The sequence below is a fragment of the Prionailurus viverrinus genome, chromosome A2, assembly GCF_022837055.1.
Source record: "Prionailurus viverrinus isolate Anna chromosome A2, UM_Priviv_1.0, whole genome shotgun sequence".
In the NCBI taxonomy this organism is placed as follows: Eukaryota; Metazoa; Chordata; class Mammalia; order Carnivora; family Felidae; genus Prionailurus; species Prionailurus viverrinus.
In genome coordinates, this window is record NC_062562.1 from 121439616 (window position 1) to 121461288 (window position 21673).

Genomic DNA, 21673 nt, shown 5'->3' on the forward strand with positions numbered 1-21673 from the left:
CCTTTTACTCTGTATTTAAAGTATTTATTGCTTGTTAGTATTTTGGTCCAAAAAAAAAATTTTTTTTTTGAAAAACCTTTCTTGGGCATGCACAAGAGGACAAAATCCTTTTTTTGTCTAAAAGAGGGTTTCTCAGGGGCGCCTGGGTGGCTCAGTTGGTTAAGCGTCCGACTTCGGCTCGGGTCATGATCTCACGGTCCGTGAGTTCGAGCCCCGCGTCGAACTTTGGATTCTGTGTCTCCCTCTGTCTCTGCCCCTCCCCTTTTCATGCTGTGTCTCTCTCTGTCTCAAAAATAAATAAAAACATTAAAAAATTTAAAAAATAATAAAATAAAAGAGGGTTTCTCAGCCTTGGCACCATAATATTTGGGGTGGGATAAATTCTTCGTTGTAGAGGGTCTGTCCTATGTGTTACAGGATTTTACCAACATCCCTGGACTCTGCCCCACTATATTCCAGTAGCACCCTCCCCTCATGACAGTCAAAACTATCTGCAGACATCAGCAAATATCCGCCGGGAAAAAACACACCCCCCGCCCTCCCAATTGAGACCCACTGGTCTAAGAAAATTCTTTTACTTCTTCTTTGTTCTAATATTATCACTGATTTTTAAATCACAATTCCGGGGGAAATCTGAAGGAAAAAAAAAAGGAGGCAGAAAACAAATCGAATGAGTTTGAGCGGCTCTGGTCCTGAGCACCTCTAATCTGATACACAGTGTCTGTCTATAAATTAGCAGAATATTTACACCAAGGTTACCAAAGTGCCTGATTTGTGTCTAACTTCTAGAACTTTGCAAGGCCGTTCGGTAACCTTTTAAGGAGGTTTATTACAGAAAGACTCACCAGTAGGTGTTTTTATAATATATTATAATCAAGACAGGAAAGAATTTACCCCATCGGTGTCCGCATCTCAATTTTGAAAGCTTTAAAGTAATGCCGTAAGGAAAAATAAGGCCTTAGGGGTATGTGGGTGGCTCAGTTGGTTAAGTGTCTGCTTCTTGATTCCGGCGCAGGTCATGATCTCACATTTTGTGAGATCGAACCCCGCCTCAGACTCTGCACTGACAGCTTGGAGCCTACTTGGGATTCTCTCTCCCTCTCTTTCTGCCCCTCCCCTGCTTGCTCTCCCTGTCTTTCTCTCTCTGTCTCTGCCTCTGTCTCTCTCTCTCGGTCTGTCTCTCTCTCAAAATAAATAAACTTAAAAAAAAAGAGGAAAAATAAAGCCTTAGATTCCAGATGAAAAGAAACAGGAGATTTTAAAGTTTCCTCAATTTTCATTCTATACTATGCACTTTGACTACAAGAAGATAAATTTCAGTACTTGCATTTTCTTTCTCTCCTTTTTAATAAAGAACTTTGATTTTTAATTAGAAGGGAATTATCTATATTTGGTTTTTTTTCTGGATAAAATTTCCTAATATCACCAATACGAATCCCCCCGTCAAAGTCTTTTCTCCTGAACTCGATCTGTATCTCAGAAAATTCAGCAGTCTAACTGCCTGTGTAGGAGGCTGCTAAATTGGGTTTTAAAATTATTTCTATTAAGTAAAAACTTAACATATACCAGCTGCTGAGGGATTATAAAAGCTTTGTTTTTTCAATAATTGGAAACCTTGTTTACAGAGGACTCACGATATTCTTTAAATGTCTTTGTGTTGAATATAAAAGAACTTGTGTTTATCTAGGGCAATGATAATCTGACTATAAAGCAAACTCATTTAAGGATTAGGCTTCCTGTCTCTCACTATGCAGCTGTCACCCTCCTGTTCTCTCAAGCTTTGCAAAATGCTGAGAATTACTCCTTCAAATTAGAGGAGTAAATTGGAAACTAAACCAGGTAGCTTGGAATCCATAAAATTTTAAATCACAGGGGAACAGTCGAGAGACTCAAAATATCACGACACTATCCCCCCAAATTCTCATTTGTTACCTCGTTGACAGAATTCAGTTCATTCCAAAGAGATTTTAGAGTGTTCAGTCCTGGCAAAGAAAAGTTAAGGACAATTCAGATAATCTCATATTTAACCCAGATGTAGAACTGTGTGATAGCCAACAAAGGCATCGGCATTGGTTCATGTCTACGCTGGAGAAGCTGGGAATCGCAGTAGTTAAAGGTGTCTGTGCTGGGTGTGAAGGCACTGACCTCAGTCGAGTTGTTTAGTCGCTGTCTGCAAAATAATAGCACTCACCTCATAGGGCTGCTTGGGGACAGAAGTGAGATAAACACGTAGAACCCTCAGGACAGCTGCTGGCACAGAGTAGCCCCGCGACTACATGTGAACCGCTTACCACGATGTTCCGAGCCCCACAATTTCTTACACGCATTATCTCATCTGAGCTTTATTAAAATCGCACATTTTTATAACTCTGGCTTTATTGAAAATTGAGGGAAATGAGATACAAAGAAGTTTAATAACCTCCTCAGGGTCACACAGCAATTGAATTGACACCAGGGCTCTGCCTTCATAATCTTTGCCTCATTCTTTCTGCAAACATGTCATGAGTACGGGCATACTTTGCTCTCCAAACGCTCACTATCAGGCTATTTGCTATAGCAACTTAACAGAAAGTTTTAGCCAAAATCATTCTCCTGGCTAAAAGCCTGCTATAACAAGTTCTCACCTGCTACCATCAGATGAGAAGCGTGGCCCCATCTCAAACTTTAATGTGTATGCGAGTCCCCTTCGAAATGCAGATTCTGCACTTCTAACGAGCTCCGAGGTGATGCCAATGCTACGGGGTCCCCGGATCACGCTTGGAGTAGTGGCAGGGGAGCTAGAAGACGGAAGGGGGCTTCTCTCCTGCGTCACTGTTCTGATCGACCTTGTGTTCAAGCACATTGTACCCATAACTCTCTCCACTTTTTCCTGAGGGTTTAGCCCTTTGGTGTTTCTTTAGACCAGACACCTGGGGGCATTACCAATTCAGGTCTCATCCAGATAGTATTTTTTTTTTAACAGTATCTGCTCAGTATAGGATAATGAGGATTCTCTTCTATTCAGCAGGGGACTGCACACAAATATACCTGTTAACTACGCCATTAAGGGTTAAACAATTATGTAATTGGGGGTTAAGTATTTTATACTAGGCAGAAATTCTTGGGACACCTGGGTGGCTCAGTTGGTTAAGCATCATCTGTGGCTGAGGCCATGATCTCCCAGTTCGTGAGTTCGAGCCTCGAGTCGGGCTCTGCGCTGACAGCTCAGAGCCTGGAGCCTGTTTCAGATTCTGTGTCTCCCTCTCTCTCTCTGCCCCTCCCCCACTCATTCATTTTCTCTCTCTCTCTCTCAAAAATAAATAAGCGTTAAAAAATTTTTTTTAAAAATTCTTAAACAGATTCTTACATAGTTATGTACAGGCATTTTAGTAATATTGGAGAAATTGATATTTTTGAACTTTTTTTTCTATTTAAAATAATGGAATATAGGCTTTTGCTGTTTGAACTTCTGCCGCCCAACACATTTTTAGGAGTAAATTAGATTCAGAGAATGCATGCCTGTGCTCATTCTGTGCCAGACGTGGAGCTAAATCCTGGGAATGCAATGATTATGAAGACCCAAATTGCTGCTTCAGAAACTCCTAGTCAGAGAAGAAATGGACAAGTAGCTATTTAAAATCTTATAAAAAGAGTTATAAGAGCACAGAAAAGAATGAGCCTTGATCTAAGACTCTAGTTAATTACACTTGAATAAAAAATTTAAAAATAAATAATTAAAGGGGGGGAAAAAAAAAGAGTGTGCCTAACTTTTCTTTCTGTGCAGGGAGGCTCTTTCTGGATACCAGTGATAGTTAGTAGTCATTGAAGTGCTCTGGGTCCCAGACACTGCTGCAAACATAACTCATTTAATTATTACAACAGCTCAATGAGGCAGTTACTTTTATTATCATCTCCATTTTATTTTACTTATTTATTTTTTACATTTTATTTATTTCTGATAGAGAGAGACAGAGCACAAGTGGGGGAGGGGCAGAGAGAGCCGGAGACACGGAATCCGCAGCAGGCTCCAGGCTCCGAGCTGTCAGCCCCGAACCCGACGCGGGGCTCGACCTGACAAACCGCGAGATCATGACTGAGCCGAAGTCGGACGCCCAACCGACTGAGCCACCCAGGCGCCCCTATCATCTCCATTTTAAAGACGAGGAAACCAAGGGACAGAGAGATTCCTAACTTGCTTAGGGATACACGGATTTGGCGTCAAAGCCAAGCAGCCTGAGTCTAGAGCCTGCCCCTTCAACAGTCACGTGATCTGCCGCTATTTTATTAGAAAGGAGTTCAAGATCTGAAATCAGAACGTATGAAAAACAATGGACATATGCTAGAGAGCAAATTATGGAACTACAAGTAATTTCATTTGATTGGAACATAGGATGAATGTGGGGTGATGAGACCATTCGGCAGGGAAGCCGGACCGTCTGCATTGGCTGTAGATGAGTAGGAACACGGTCTGTACGGAGTATGGACAGGACTAGACAGGACTAAACCCATTTTCAATAGTCACAGTACTGGCAATAATTATATTTGAGATGTGACCATAAAGTCATAAGATAGATTATTCTTTAAAGACATATATTATGTGAGTTCGTGAGTTCGAGCCCCACATCAGGCCCTGTGCTGACAGCTCAGAGCCTGGAGCCTGTTTCGGATTCTGGGTCTCCCTCTCTCTCTGCCCCTCCCCCACTCATACTCTCTCTCTCTCTCTCTCTCTCTCTCTCTCTCTCTCTCTCCCCCCCCCCAAAAATAAATAAACATTAAAAAATTTTTAAAAAAAGAGAAATTCTTATCAGATTCTTATATAGTTATTTAAAGGCATTTTAGTAATACTGGAGAAATTGATATTTTTGAACAAATTTTTTTCTATTTAAAATAGAATCCATCATCTTGGGAATCTGTGCTTTTATTTCTGCCGAGTTCCCATTGCTCAGAGCATGTTGGGAATGTCTCCTAAAATACCTTCAGAACAAGGCACAGTGCAGATTTTATTATCTTAGGGTCATGCCTCATTCTTGTCTCAAATGTATTTCCTAGTTGGATCAATGTGGCTCGGAGTAGTAACTTCTGCCTGTTTGCCGAAATAACATCTACTCTCAACTCAAAACACAAATATACGGTTTCTATAAGCTGATGACTCTGACTTTACTGTATGCGTAAATATCACCTGGGGGATTAATCAAATAACACATCGCAGCCCCCCCACCTTCGTTCTGGTTCAGTTGGTCTGAGATACGGATCAGGAATCTGTAATCTTTACGAAGCATCCTGAAGTTTCTGTTTTGAATGACCAGACCACGCTTTGAGAAAGGCAGCTGTAAGGATATTCTAGAGAAAGGTAGTAAAGTCTAAGTCACAAAAGAGGAATTCCAAAAGTGCTATGGTCAAGAGTGACATCGATGGCGAGTGTTGCCCATCAATGGGGGACTCTTCTCCCATAGATGATGTGCGTGTCGAATAAAATCTTCGATTACATTTTTAAAAAGAATCAGCATGGTTCCACCACACATACTGAATTCACCTGAACTTCGGGAGGACCCATGTCATGTGTTTGCTTGTTCCACAGATCATCTGCGTGTTGTTCTTCTGTAAAGAGAGGCGTTCCTTTCTGAACCCGGTAGATCAGCTACGAATCCAGTATTTTAGGGTTCAGCAATATATCTACAAATTATCAGATTTTTGTTTTGTTTTGTTTTCCTAAAATGGTGAGCTTCTTCCTGTTTGGAGTTAGAGCACTAACTAACTCATCTGGCATTGCAGATGCAATTTCTGTGAATCGTATCCTCAGTGCCCAGGCTCCCCAAGATGATGGGTTGTCCAACTCGAGTTCTTATCCTGAGATAATCAGTGGCAGGAATGCTCCAGAACCAACCTTCTTTCATGTTGGGATATGTTACATTTTTATCCCTTCCTGAATCCATGTGACTACCTCAATAAGCCCTCTATTTTTTTTTTAAGCAAGTTCTTGATTTCAACAAACCTAATTTTCAAAGAGAACGTGAGAAGAGCTTCTGAGCTGCTTTCCTTTTTTATTTATCAACTGTCTTCTCTCTCATTCGCTGAAAAGAATCTCGTACAATTGGAAACTGAAATTCAGGTGCTACGTCTTTCTTAATAAATCCACGTTTCACGAGTCAGTCCTGATTCCATCGATGGCTGACACAGAGCTGCATCTGGGGACTGAACCAGGCTTCTTCAGGCATTACTGGGTCACAGTGTAGACGTTACTAGTCTATCTAGTCAGCGCCTTTATTCCTGGGAGTCCTGACATCCAGCTGACTAGTTTTGTCTGGATCTGAGGACCCAGTATTACCCACCTTGAAAACATGTGGATGTTCTATGATTTTCCCAGGGCCATTTCACTTAATTTAAGCTCTTGACTGGTTAAAAGCTTAGTGAAGTGTGGAGAGAGAGAGACTCTGTTTAGACTCCTGTGAGCAGAAAGTTTAGGAAGAGAAGTTTTTCTTTGTTGTGCTTTTTTTTTGTAAATCCCAGCTGCTCTCTCTCTCTCGTTAACATTAATAAGGTCAGCTCTATTTTCTGTAAGAAAGGCAGAGACGACAAAGGGATCCAAGATTGAATCAGATTGCTATCAAAACAGCCCCTACCAGGGGAGGCAGTGATCAGATGAATGACCACATCTTCTCTCTTGGCTGCCTCGGACCTCTCCACCTTTCCTTTCTTCCTATAGGGCTGCCAGATTTAGGGAGAAAAAAAAAAAGAAAGAAAAACGGAATGCCTAGTTAAATTTGAACTTCAGATAAACAAAGAGTAATATTTTAGTATACATCCCGTGCAGTATTTGGACCTATTCCATGGCTCGATTCCATGTGTGGTCTGTCCCTCACAAATCAGTGCTCTTGTATATTCTCGTGGTTTCCATAAGCGGATCTGTCCCTCATTTAGGTCAACCTGTCCTCTAACAGGCAGGATCTTATTTGGTATCCCGCAAGGCACCGTAAGTACTGACTTTTGTATTTGGGGGCCTATGGTAGATTTCCCACGTGTTTCCTCCTGCCGCAAGAGCAGAACACTCCCGAGCTCCTCAGACCTTTCCTCTCCACACCTTTGAGGTTATTGTTTCATGAACAATGCAGGGCTGAGCACAGAACCCTGAGCATAATAAGCGTGCCATGTATTTTTATGATTGACGAATGAACCGAAAGCAATTTGTTATCTTCTCATGAGTCAAATTCGACACTCATGAACTACTTACTTACATGCCAGGAGTTAGCGGTAGGCTCTATCTTCCATGCTGTCCATCCTGAAGGTTAGATGAATTATTCTTCCCTTTCAGGGAGATAAGAGATGAGAACTGGGGGGTCGGGCTGGGAGATAACTCCAGATTTGCAAATGTCTATTATGGCACAGCCAAAAGGATGGAAATAAAGCTGTCCTTAGACATAGGGAGTCATTTCAAAGGAATGGAAAATTGACTCTCAAAGATCGGAGAGAGATCTTGCCCGTTGTATATTACTTCCTTCCATTGATTTTTCTAGTCTAAATTTCTTCTGTGGCATGTTGGTGTTGCAGATACCTAGGTACAGGATCATAAAAGTGAGAAAGAACTTTGAAAGCTAATAGAACGATATAAATGACAACATATTCAACTCCTATCAAAAAGCTTCCCAGCATGTAGAGTAATGGTACACATCCGATAACAAGGTGCCTTTTACACACTTTGTGCTTCTGTTAATGATATTATTTAGATCTTCCTTTGTAAATGACACAGAGCAGACTTCAAACCTTGAATGTTAAGAGTTATGAACGCCCCCTCTTGGTTCAGTGCTTTTCAAGTGTGAAATGCACAGAAGAGTGAACATATATTTAGACGTGTCTAGATGATGAGTTTTATACCAGTGAGGCTTGTCCGAGGCAGGCTTGTGAATGTGGTCCTCAACTCTCCCTTTCTGAACCTTTTCCTCTGCTCTATGGCTCCTGACTGCCCACTCAAATCCCCCTGCATCCTTTGGAGAGTGAAGGGAGGCCAAGAAACTGCCCAGGACCCTGAAATCCCTCCACTGTGCCGGTGAGCCCTGCTGAAAAAACTGCCCATCTGATTGTGGACAGAAATGACAGCAAATGAAATGGCTGCCCGGCTCACATTCTCCTCTAGTAAATAAACATAAACTTGCTGTCATAACCATCAGCGAAAATCCATGACTTAATGTGGCTCTACTCTATTTTCAGTGTCCCTGGAGTTAGATTAGGAGAACAAAAGCTGAGCGTGAGAATTCATGTTAAATTTCTTACCAATTCTAACACCACGAACATAAGAAAACAAAGTTCTCAAGAAAGTAGGTTATCATAAACATATGTGCTAAAAACCAAACGAGATGATCCAACAGCTCAAAATGTGATTGCAGAATGTTTTCTGGGATGCTTATGATGTTTAGTTAAGCCGTGAATGTTGTCCTCTGTATCTTGCCTCTGGTGTCAAGTGAATTTCAGACCGTTAGCCGTTTGTTTAAAAATAAAGAGTATCGATTTGATCTGGAAAGAGACCAAATTATTTTTAAATACAGGCACACTTCTTATTTTTATTATGACTACATAATGAAACAATTGGATGAAGATTTAACTAAATGCTTGCGTTTTATTCATTTTCTTTTTCCGGATGATGCCTTGTAATATCTTTATAAAGTTCTTAATATTTCCCTTTGTTTCCTTTGAAAATTCCTTTATTGGGTGGTTGAGTTTAGGTGGGGAATGAGCCTAATGATTAGAGAAATATGATGATTCTACATCACTCCTATCCAAGATAGAGGAATGCACTGGTTAACTCTGTGGTCTCACGGATCTCTGATTTGAGGAGTAAAAACTGTAATAAAAGTTACTATCAGGATTAGCTACGTTCGTGTGAATAGCATTTTTATCTATCTGATTTGAATTCGAATGCATTATTAATATTTTTCTTCTTTTTAATGTAGGTGGAGAACAGACCAAAATATTATGGAAGAGAGTATGTATCATGCTATTCTTTGTTTTAATAATGTAATAAGTGTCGTTTCGTGTGTCAATGAAATATTAAATATTAAAAATCTTCTAATATGTGGTCTTCATCAAATGTCCATTGTGCAAGTGTTTAATAATAAGGATAAATGCAATCAGACCCCTTTGTATTGAATTTTCCTTATAAGACTCAGGTGCTTGGCTGCCATTAACATGGGAGCGACAGTATCTCCTGCTGTAGTTCTCGCCAGTAAAGCAGCCACTGAGTTTCTGGCAAGTATTTGAAACGTAAGGCAACATTTTCCATGACTGAGGCTCTGTTCGTATTTTATTTCACTTTCTACCTTGGTACTGCATAAACATTTAGAGTGTCAGAGATTGTAAACTGCGTAGCTGAATTCTTTATTTTCATGTACCTCAGTAAAGGCAGCCTGGAAAAAGTCACCTCATTTCCCTGCGGTCTCATAAAACCACAATGATGATTTCTCTGGACTTGGATGTATTAGCCAAATTGCCTCAATCCCATAATGATTATTTCCTCCCATCTCCCTCTTACTTTCAACTCGTGTTGTTTCCTTTTCTCAGAAGCCTACCGGAGAGCAAATAGGCATGCCATAAAAAGAATTCTGTCTCAGGCTGCGGCGTATGGAGTAGCTTATAAAGCACAGACAGAGCAGCCCATGCAGGGGGTCAGGTGCACAGCTCGCCTGCTTCCCACGTCCAACCCAGGGGCCTTAGGAGCCGCAGTCCCTTTAGGACATCAAGTCCACCTCCCAAGCTCTCCTGACCAATCCAAACCTTCTTCCTCTATCCCCTTCCCCATCAGGACCTCATCTTCATGATGGATGACCCTCTTACATGTCCCAGCCTGGCAGTCACTTCCTAATGGCCACGACTGCATTTCTGAGCCTTACTTCCCAGCCTTGGGAATTCAACCAGCACCCTGGGCTCCCCGCCGGGGAGCACCGGCCTCTGCTCGCACATCCCCACATCCCTAACATCTAACCTAGTTAGTTGTAGGATGGCTCCTTACTTCAGTATACTGATTTGGATTTCTCAAATGGGACACTTTTGCATGTGAACTGCAAAAGGACCTCTATTGTGCATTTTCTGTATCGCGTAACACTTTTGTTGGATGACCTTTTAGTTACTGTTTTCCAGTCCCCAATCCACAAAAACTGTGTAGTGAGAGGACAGCAAAGAAACATTCTCTTAACCACAAAAGGAAAAGAAAAAAAAAAGACTTTTGTATTAGAGGGAAATTAGCTTTAAAACTTCAGATTCCGTGTTTCCCTTTCCCTTTTAAAAAGAAAAGGTTTTCGTTCCATTCGAAAAGTAATATATGCTGTCTTCAGGAAACATATATGCATTTTTGTTTCCTACTAGGAATCGCAAACTGTTGACGACGGATACCGTGACGGGAAGAGAGTTTATACTCAGGACTGTTTACATTTTTACCTCTTTTAACTTTTGAACTTCTTCCCTGTGCATAAGTATTTTATTCTTAAAACATGAATAAATTAACATCCGCTAATTTGGGAAAATAAGAAAACATATAGCTATGAAAGGTAGGGACCATTCACAACTCGCCACGAGAGAAATCACTGCTGACTTTCCCCTTCAGCTCATTCCTTCTGGTGTTTTCCTGTGCACACTTTCTTTCTGTAAAGAGGGGATCATAAGATATATACATCATGGATATTTTTAAACCCATGCGTAAAGGGCATGATGAGCCACAACCTAGATTCACAGAACTGTAATTTTCTTCTTTTGCACAATTGAATTCAACTTGGTTCTTGACACTTGACGTCTGCTGCTGGGCTATCGCCTCAACATGTCAAGGGAGTTAAGACTGCATTCAGGCTAACTGCCTGTTTGGGGTATCTCTTGCCCACCGAGAGTGACCTGTGCCCTGCTCTGTGTGTGCCCCATCCTTTTGTGGTCATCGCCTCCCCTGCCCTGGCCCACCATCAGGTGATGTCCTGGATGTCCCAGGCTCATACCTCTCGGGGCACCAGCTTTTGTCCTTTCTGACTCCAGTGTCTTCTGATGCCCGATGCCCCTCCTGCCCCTTAGCATGTCCTTGTCACCACACACACACACACACACACACACACACACACACATTGTCTCTCTCTTGCACACATGGTCTCATATACACACATGCTCTCTTTCTCACACACACACTTCTTCTCATATACACGCTCATGCACACACGTTCTCTCATACGTACACATGCTCTCACACACACACACTCTCATGCACACACATATACTCTCTCACACACACTCTCATATATACACACATGCTTTCTCACACATACACTGTCTTTCATACACACACATACACACTCATATACACACATGCCCTCTTTCTCTCGCATACACACTTTCTCATGCACACACCCTCTCATGCCCACACACACCCATTCTCTCCTCCCACCTCTGTCTCTTATAGACACACTCACACACGCGTTCTTTGCACACACTTCCACTGGCCCAGCATCTGCAGGGTTCCTTCAGGTCTGTCAGCCCAGCTCAGACTGCACAGGAGCCGTTCCCACAAGGGTCCCAGGGTTCAGTGTCCGCCCACACCAAGCCCCAGACCCCTCTGCTCTGGCTCCAGGGTCCCCGGACACAGATCCGTCAGTTCCAATCCTGCATCTGAGCTCTGCCCCAACTCCTCTAAGTCTCCCTCTTGCAAGAACTGGGGACGCTGGTCTCTTTGGGGGCAGTCAGGTTGCTTTTATGCCACATCCGTGCTCCTTTCAAAGAGGTGCTGCTCCGGGGTCTCCACTTGTTGGCTCTTGGGATTTAAATTTAAAATTTCCAGGGGCGCCTGGGCGGCTCGGTCGGTTAAGCGTCCGACTTCAGCTCAGGTCACGATCTCACCATCCATGGGTTTGAGCCCCGCGACGGGCTCTGTGCTGACAGCTAGAGCCTGGAGCCTGCTTCGGATTCTGTGTCTCCCTCTCTCTCTGCCCCTCCCTCACCCTCACTCTGTCTCTCAAAAATGAATAAATGTTAAATTTTTAAAGAAGTACAAAAGGCAAATAAATATTGAAATAGTCATCCCCCACCCCGAATATTATCATTCTACATTTCTCCTCACTTAATTTTCACAGTCCTGGGGAACAAAGCCAAAACTTGTCTAGCCGACTTCCCCTTCCCCCCTCCCGACTCCAAGAAGGTGAAATAAGGATTCTCTGTGCAGAAAAATTTCTTCTCTAATTTATTCCCCCAAAGATCTTCAAGTTTGGGATTACCCAAATGGGAATAGCCTGGATCCCTCAGCGCTGACCTCACCCCCCCAACCCAGCTCCCCCACTTTCCTATGACACATGGATGGATCAACTCTCTGATAAGTGATGGTGGGGGTTGTGGGGGAGGGGAAGCTGCCTTTACTTAAAGACAAGAGAGAAAGTGGTCCAGTGCCTGCCCCTGGCTCCCAGGAGTCACTGTCCACTCTGTGGGTCTCAGACATCTGCCTCCAGAGCAGAGCCGTCACTGGCCAAGCCTGCATTCTTTCTAGATACGCTGTGTTTTCTACATGCATGTGTATTACTTTTAAAATTAAAAAAAGCTAATAAGAAACGTTCTTTAAAAAGAAAAATACATACATTTTTGAAAACCTATCCCTAGGCGATTGCTCTCAAAATTAAAAGAAATAGAAGAGCGTTGATTATAGTTGGCTCTGATGTCCAGAGAATGAGTCTCTAAAATTAACAACACCCTGCACCTGGAGTGAGCAGGTTGATAATCAATAGTGTTCATTAGCAATCCAGACAATACGCAGTTTCTGTGTTTGCACTGAGAGCTAAGTTGGTAATTGCCCTTTTGTTATTCCCCATGGTTAAAGAAGGAGCCGTCACCTGGCTTTTTGTTTTGACTTTAATTCTCAGCCTGAGAGCCAGACAGTAGCAGAAAGCCAGGGGGACTGGGTGTTTGTTCCTTTGTTTTGCCTACCTGAATACTCCTTATATGTTTGGGTGCCTGCTGAGAAGTGGTTCCAAAGGCATCTTGAAGATACATGGTCGCTACGCCCCTCTTCCTCCAAGTCGGGGTCAGTGGGTTCTGCGTGGCCCCACCATCTTTTTTAGCCTCACTCTTTGTGGTGCATACTTTGTACGTGGTCAGTCGAGAACAAGGACGGTCTGTCTCTCCTCAGGTTTCATGGGATCATCTCCCGGGAGCAGGCAGACGAGCTTCTCGGAGGCGTGGAGGGCGCCTACATTCTTAGAGAAAGCCAACGCCAGCCAGGATGCTACACGTTAGCTCTAAGGTGAACTTGATCTCATCCATTGTTGCAGCTGCTTTATGAGTGACTTTATTTACTTTTCCCCGTGTGTTTTTTTTTTTATTGCTGCAAAATATATGTAACGCACATTTTACCGTCTTAGCCAGATTTAAGCGTGCGATTCAGTGGCGTTAAGTACATTCTTAATGTTATGCAAACATCTCCATTATTGCCTTCCCAGGACCTTTTCATCATCCCAAACAGAAATTCTGTAGCCATTAACCTATCGCTCCCCATTCCCCACGACTTATTTTTTTTATTTTTGCTTTGTTGACAGAGTATCAGTAGCATATGAGAGGCTCATACACTTCTTAGGCTACAGATGTTGTCAGTAGGATGGGCACAGAGGTTCTGTTTCTGCACACACAGTAAACTGGCAAACTATCTGGGCATTTAGTGCCTCTATAGTCACTTCTGCCTGAAACTGAGCCAGCTGAGGGAGCGACGCCCCTGCCTCAGTTAGTTCCCTGGAGCCCTTGTCATAAGTCTTCGCCTCACGTTGTGTATGTGCGTCTGGACCGACGTGGAGTTTGTCCATGGGGTTTTCTCAGGGATCACGTTGACCCATGGGTCCCATTGACTCCCAATGGCAGTCATGATGCTCTTTGCTAGCAAGCCGTGGGAGCAGAGTTCTCAGCAGCCTTTTACCACAACATCACAAGAACTGGAAAAAATCACAGTGCCCGACAAACGTCGCGTTTTCTGCACCTTTGTAAGCTCGATCCAATATGTGATGCCAGTTGATTCTTACAGCAATCCCATAAAGTTTGGGGAAAGCATCCAATTCCAGGATCGAATTGTCTTCTGGAAGTTCACTTATGACCTCTTTGGAATTGGGAAGACCTTTTTCCATAGCATGAATGGTATCATTCGGAAACACGTCCCAGCCAGCCCACAGTGGCGTATTCAGTGTGACGTCTGAATATCGTGGCTGTGGAACACTTTCCAAGTTGCTTAGATGATGTCAATATAAGGAAGTACTTCAAAAGCTAGTAAGTGCCCGAGGTGTGCAAAGTATTTTCCTATCCCCCAGTCCCCCAGCTCTCCAGCAACAAGTGCTGGCAGCCCCAGTGGGGAACTAAGCAGGGGCTGTGAGATATAGGACCAAGGCCAAGAAGGGTCAGCCAGTACTAAAGGGGAAGAACCTTATAGGTCCCTTATCGGTCCCAGATCCCTAGGACCCTGACAATGGCAGTTCCAGGAGGGAGCTTCACCCAACTCCCCTCACCTCCTTCTGTGGCACTAACTATGGGGGGAAGTATGAGCTCCTCGACTGGTGGCGGTCAAAGATGTAATAAAAAGGGCCCATCAAGGCCTTGCAGAGGCAATTGCCAGGTCATAGGGGAGGGGTAGAGGGGTGTGGCCAGTGTTCAACACGGAAGTTTGAAAGCAAAATATTTGTAGACCAGGCTCTCCCCTCTGCCTTTTACAAATGAGGATGATAAGGGCCGAACGGCCTTCGTGATTTCTAGAGTCAAATGATACCATATGACCACCTGGGTGTTAAATCCCACCCCTGCCTCTTTCCAGGGGCATAACGTCAAGCAGGTACCCAATCTCTTCAGATCTCCGATTTCTCAGCCATAAAGTGGGGGATAATAATTCTACCTGTCTCAAAGGCTCTCTATGATAATTTGATGGGGGGGTGGCGGGGAGGAGGGTGGAAATCATGCCAAGTATCTAGTTCAGCACCTAGCATACAGTACGCCCCAAAACTGTTAGTTGCTGATTTTCTTCACTGCTCTTGCTTCTGACACTGTTGTGATTTCTCAATCTCTTGGGGACAGGTTTGGAAACCAGACTTTAAACTACAGGCTCTTCTATGATGGAAAACACTTCGTGGGCGAGAAGAGATTTGAATCGATTCACGATCTGGTCACAGACGGCTTGATAACACTGTACATAGAAACAAAAGCTTCTGAATACATTTCCAAAATGACAACAAACCCCATTTATGAACACATTGGATATGCCACTCTGCTCAGAGAAAAAGTATCCAGGAGGCTGAGCAGGTCGAAGAACGAATCAAGGAAAACAAGCGTCGCAAATGAAGAACACACGGCGGTTGAAAAGGTAAGCAGCGCGTGTGTCAGAAACAGTCTCTTGTTTTTAATCTATGCTGAATAACGGCTTGATTCATTGTGGGTGTGATTGACCAGAATGCTGGCAGAGACCCAGCCCCGCCCAAAGAAATCTAGAATTTTGTGCAAGAAGAAACCCTAGAAATCCTCCAGTTTAGGGGCGCCTGGGTGGCTCAGTGGGTTGAGCGTCCGACTTCAGCTCAGGTCATGAACTCACAGTCTGTGGGTTCAAGCCCCACATCGGGCTCTGTGCTGACAGCTCAGAGCCTGGAGCCTGCTTCCGATCCTGTGTCTCCCTCTGTCTCTGCCCCTCCCCCACTCTCACTTTGTCTCACTCTGTCTCTCAAAATTAAATAAATGTAAAAAAAAATTAAAAAAAAAAAAAAAGAAAGAAAAAAAAAAAGGAAAAGAAATCGTCCACTCTCACTGAGGCCCGGAAATGCGGATTGATTTGCCCAAACTCCAACGGCCGGAGCCAGGACTTCACAAATAATTATTTGTCACTTTATTAATGTTTCGTGATGAAAGTAGTCCTTGGTTTTAATGCCACTTGAGGCCTTCCTGGCTGCCTCTAGTTCACCTAGCTACGCAAACACATGGTATTTGTGTCTTAGGACTGAGCCACCATGTGAGATGCACGGGTCAGCCCTCTCCTGAAGGTGGTCCTACCTAGATAATAGGTTTTACTGACAGAGGTGGGAGCCATTATCGGTGATGATGGCTATCTCTGGGAGGCTTAAAAGACAGGCTGTCCTTCGCCCCAACCGAAGAGTTATCATGCCTCGTGAGGATTAGAAACTTCTAAGTACTCGACGTTCAAGCTGGATGGGCGGTGGCAGGATGTGGCGAGGAGGATCTGATTTTTCTCTCCAGTAAGTTGCTGTTTATTTGAAAGGCACCACCACAGTTTGCTAGCAGGTTTTTTGGAAGTGCCCCTTTCGGAACCATCTGCTTTGCCTGGTCCTGTCTGTTTTCCACTGAAAGAAAGTGACAGCCAGTCACGCCGGTCAGCCCCCACTGAGTCTGTGCTGAGCCCACGGTCAAAGGCAAGCTTGGACTGGGACGGATATCAACGAGCAGAGCAGAGTGGTGATTACTAATCCTTAATTAAACCGGAACGGCGCCCCCACCCTCCCCCCCCCGTTGTCCAGTGTGAGCCTAAAGCAAAGGAACCTGAGGTTGACTGGCTGCCTTGGCTTTGGGACAGGGACGTACCAGAAATCACTGGAACGGGGAGGAGGGCAGAGGCAGGCCACGCGCGGTCCTGATGGCAGAGACGGGCACGATCTTAATTGATTTGCTGATTGAGTTTTAGAGCCTAGAAGAACCTTCCCCAAAAGCACATCAGCTGAGCAGCTGGCCCATGAAAAAATTATTTGCCATTTTCCTTTTTATAACTCCAGTGCCTCCAAAGCACCTGTTATTAATACTTTTACAAATAATTGACTTGGGAAATGGTGGGTCTTCTGACTGTTTACATTGTACCAAGGGGAAGGGAGGGGACTTGAGCCCTAACTTGCAGAGTTTGTTCTGGTTCAGACAAAAGCCATTCCGTAGTCTGTTTGTAAAATCTGTTCAAAAGTAATTTAGAATAGAAAATCTGGAAGCTGACCTTCCCAGCCATGACAAATCAGAAGATGAATCATAAAATAAATCTCTGAAGCAGTGTTTATATTTCCAAGTCAGAGAGTAATGCCTCCAAAAAGGCAATCTGTTACAACTGCAGGCTTTACACTAGAATATTTCCAGGAAAAGAGGTGACTAGAAAGAGTGTCTCTTGTATGTTTGGGATGAGAGTTTGGGTTCTGGGTAGTTGAATCGGTAATTCTTGAGAGTTGTCCTTGGCCAAGAGGGAAGTTTGGTCACTAGAAACTGACATTCCTAGATGCTATTCCCATACGGAAACTTACATGACAAAAGATGTCCTTCGTTGCAGATCATTTTGTATTTATTTATTACAATGAAATCTTGGAGGAAATGAATAATCAGGTTAATTATCACTTCAGAGGAGCTTCCCAGCACAATTTCGCCTTTCTAGGGAAAGCTAAGCAAAGAAAACATTGAGAGAAGAAGTCCAAGTGCCGTGAAGGGTTTGATGGACAGGTGTGGGTGGTGTGGATTTTCTTGCCACTAACGATGCAATGTTTGGCTTTCCTGGGGACATTCGGAACACTGGGTCTGGTCACTTGCTGGAGGTTGCTCATTCTGTTAGAGAGTTTGTTAAGTAACTTGGTACAAATCCATCTTTTTCTCCCTGACCTGTATTGACAAGTGGAATTATTAAAAGTCTCAGTCTTGCCAGAAATTCTGTTTCCCTTAAGGGCAGGTCAGTGGACTGTTGCCATGGAGGCAGTGACTAGACAAGAGGTAGCAGATACTTAAATGGATTGACTGAGAAGCGCCCGAGGCACCTGTCTGCTTCGATAATGGCGCATCTTGAAGGTTTAATGAGTAGGTTTCCTAATAATTCTCAAATCCAGACAGCCCAGCATTTGATTTTCCAGAGTACTTAAACTTTGTTTACCCAATTATTTTATTGATCATTTCCAAATGAATCCAGAGAGAGTATGTTACCTGAAAATCCAAGAATATTATCAGTGTTAATTGGCATAAAGATATTACTTACCGCATCAGATTTGAGCGGTTTCCAGATTTATCTCCGATCAAGATGGTTAGCAGTGAACTTGATTTTAATAACTATAGATGAGGCGGGGAGGTGGGGAGGGTGCAAAAAGAGTTGGGATAGTTAGCCAGTAGTAATCCTTTCCTTTCTGATTCTTTACTTAATCGGTTTTTAAAATATTAGGATATTTAAGGGCCACCATTTTGGTGCATTTAATCAAAATGGTCACGCTCAGTGTCATTTCTTCTATGAAACTTATTTCAGAATTGATGACATAGATGGATTATGTACAGACCCCCAAAACCAGGACTATGAGCAACAGAACAGGATTTAACATTGGTTCAGACATCTATAGTTTAGACACCAATTTCAGGGCTCCTGGGCGGTTGGTTAAGTGCCCGACTCTTGATTCTGGCTCAGGTCACGATCTCCTGGTTCTTGGGTTCGAGCCCTGCTTGGGATTCTCTCCCCCTCTCCCTGTGTCTCCCTTGCTTGCATGAGAGCACGGTCTCTCTCCCTCTCAAAAATAGATAAAATATTAAAAAATAAATAGTTTATAAACCAGTTTCACACATGTGAGGTAATTTCTCATTTCATCCTCAGAACAACTTCCAGGCACATAGAGCAGGAATCATTCTCCCTATTTTACTGAAAAAGACACCCTGGCAGGGTACGGAACCAAACTCAGATTTCTAAGCCCCAAGTTCAGAGCTTCTGAAACCTACAGAGCAGTGAGGCCTCATTCTGTTCTCACTGCCCTGATTGCTTTAAGCACACACCCTTGGTTCTCACCATGCTAAGTCAGCTGATGCTAAGAATCACTCAATATTTACATGATCTGGTTTTTTTTTTATTTTTTTTAACGTTTATTTTTATTTTTGAGACAGAGAGAGAGCGAGCACGAACGGGGGAGGGGCAGAGAGAGAGGGAGACACAGAATCGGAAACAGGCTCCAGGCTCTGAGCCATCAGCCCAGGGCTCGACGCGGGGCTCCAACTCCCGGACCGCGAGATCGTGACCTGAGCTGAAGTCGGACGCTTAACCGACTGCGCCACCCAGGCGCCCCTTACGTGATCTGTTTTTAAAAATGCACTGCTGTTAATAGCTAAGCTTTCTTATGAAGGATACCCTGCTGAATCCAATACATGTGACAACAAATTTTCAATAGCCCATGTTTATTCAATAAATTCGGCCTGCTGCATTCAATTGCGTATATGTTTTACTGGATAAAAATCATCCGTACTCTTGACAGAATAAAAGCACAGTTTAGAATATAGCATATCTAACCAGCTTATTCATTTCATGATTTTTTGTAATGGCCACTGTTAGGAAATAGGCTAAATGCCCATCAGCTGGGGACTGCTTAGATGAATTAGGGGACATCCATGTAAAGGAGTATCATGCAATCCAAGAAAAGAGTAAGCATATTCACATGTGCTGATATGGAAAGATTCCCCGGAGTGATTAAATGCAAAAAACAGCTTGCAATATAGTGTGTATAATGCGGTTTCGTTTGTGTAAACCAGGAGAAAAACAGTTTCGTGTATGTTTTTTTCTTGCAAAATGATAAACTGTCCCTTGAAGAGCAAGTATCATTGGTTGTCTGTGGGGTGGGGAAGTGGGTATCTGAGAGGTAAGGGTGGGAAAGAGATTCTTCCTGGCTACTATTTCATACTCTTTGCATTTTCAACCATGATAAGTGAAGCATCCTATTCAAAAAATTAAAGAAGAAGGGGCCCCTGGGCGGCTCAGTTGGTTAATCGTCTGACTTCAGCTCAGGCTATGATCTCGGGGTCCGTGAGTTCGAGCCCCGCGTCGGGTTCTGTGCTGACAGCTCGGAGCCTGGAGCCTGCTTCGGATTCCGCGTCTCCCTCTCTCTCTGCCCCTCCCCCACTCACGCTGTCTCTCAAAAATAAACGTTAAAAAAATTTTGTTTTAATTAAGTAAGAAAAAAAAGAATGCAGTATGCTTTAAATTCACATATGTTAGAGCACACCCTGAGTAAAACATCTTCTGTACTCAAGGCGTCACATACACACATGCAGAGAGCAAGCAGTTCCAGCCTCTGGACCCAGGCTGCTTTTTTCCACCCCTTGGCATGGCCCCTCCCCCATCCTGACAGCTCCCTCTCCACCCCCACCCCCACCCCCACCCCCACTTTCCCTTCATTTCTCCCTTGGATGGTTAACAAAGAGTCTATATGCCGCAGCCTTTAAACTAAGGTTGGGGACCAGAGGAAGATAACTGTAGCACAGGACCCAAATCACCCAATGAAGACTTCCATGTGACGGTCCCGGAAATGGGTTGGATGTTGCTTCCTCGCTGGCATTGCTCCCCTGGGATCCTGCCCAGACTTCCCCCCATTTTTCATGCTCCCCCACGCCATGCCACCTCTGCTTTCTCAAGCAGTTCGGACCAACTCCCGGATTTCTCTTGCTTTCCTGTGGCAGCAAGGAAGCCCTCTTCGGTTTCTGTTTTTCTTCCTGTGAGATCAGAAGACTGACCTTTTCCCGGTTAAAGGGCTTTGAGCCTGGTTAGGATGTGCTCCTCTACAGATGCGTGGCTTCAAAGAAGAAGAATCTCTCCCAAACCCCACTCCGCCTTTTATTTTCTTTTTGAAATAATTCCCTTCTTTGCATCCAAGGTGATCCTCTCGTTGTTTATTTTGCTGTTCCCCCCATACGAACCAGTCAGCCTGCCAGAGATTTTTGCCCAGCAGTGACATTACATTTCCCTCCACTGCCCTTGAGCAGGAGGGAGTGGCCACACCAGAGGACGGACCTCCAGGTCTTGCTGACCAACAGAAGCCTCACAAGTCAGTTGAGCTCAGACTGAATGGTTCTTTGTGCCACCCCCCTCCAAATTCCGCAATGGTACTTAGGAGCCGGTGGCCCTTGATGACATTTTGTTCGTAAGAGTGTTGCTCTCACTGTTGTTGTTTTTATCTTGGAAATGCTACGATTTGCTTTATCCGCAGGACAAAGTCCAAATTCCTCAGCAGGACATTTGCAGCTTGTCTGAGCCTGGGCTCCCCTGGAAGCAGAGCCTGAGGCAAGGATTTGGTCCATTGGTAATTTGGAAAGGCATTCTAATGAGCGGGAAGGAGAAGTCAGGAGAATGTAACGGATGAGAAGCCAGTGGAAATGGGCGTTATTGCGTTGGGCATGTTCTGCGGAGCCATCTGGAACTGCTCCTGAGAGGAATTGAAGTGGGGTGTTTACCACCGCCTGTCCTCTGTTGGCTGAGGGGTGCTTGTGAGCTGCTAAGTGTCCCGCACACCAGGCTGTGCATGTGGAGAGCCAGGTGGGTGCCCACGGATATCCCAGACGGTTGTGTCAGAGAAGCAAGAGGTGCATGGCGAGGACAGGTGCTAACGGACCGCCCTGCCTGAAGGCATGTGGCTGCAGCAGTCCCCGGGGGAGCAAGTGGTGAGGGACATTGAAAAATGAATGGAAACACCCCTTGCAGTCCAGCCCCACTTCTCCCAGGCTGTCTCCCACTGCTGGCCTCCCCCACCGGCCTGCGATCCACAAATGTTCTTGTCCCCTCGCCTCCCCTCCCATTCCCCCTATGCCTGCCATCTGAAATGCCTTCCCCTCCTGTGATCGGTCAGTTCCTGTCCCTCCTTTAGCCTCCAGTACAGACCCTCTGGTAAAACCTGTTGAGGCCCACCCTCCTTCACAGACGCTGATGGAATCACTCCCACCACAAAACAGCCCCAGAGCTTTAC

The 21673-nt window shown here is 44.2% G+C and overlaps 1 protein-coding gene across 2 annotated transcripts in view; it reads left to right on the top strand.

The window, feature by feature from the left end:
- The window catches only part of CHN2 (chimerin 2), a 303947-nt gene that overhangs the window by 187004 nt on the left and 95270 nt on the right, over window positions 1-21673 (top strand). For both annotated transcript variants that reach the window (XM_047846901.1, XM_047846911.1), the window contains exons 4-6: window positions 8922-8953; window positions 13111-13224; window positions 15027-15312. In XM_047846901.1, coding sequence (XP_047702857.1) covers window positions 8922-8953; window positions 13111-13224; window positions 15027-15312 — 432 coding nt within the window. The remainder of the gene's footprint in view (window positions 1-8921; window positions 8954-13110; window positions 13225-15026; window positions 15313-21673) is intronic.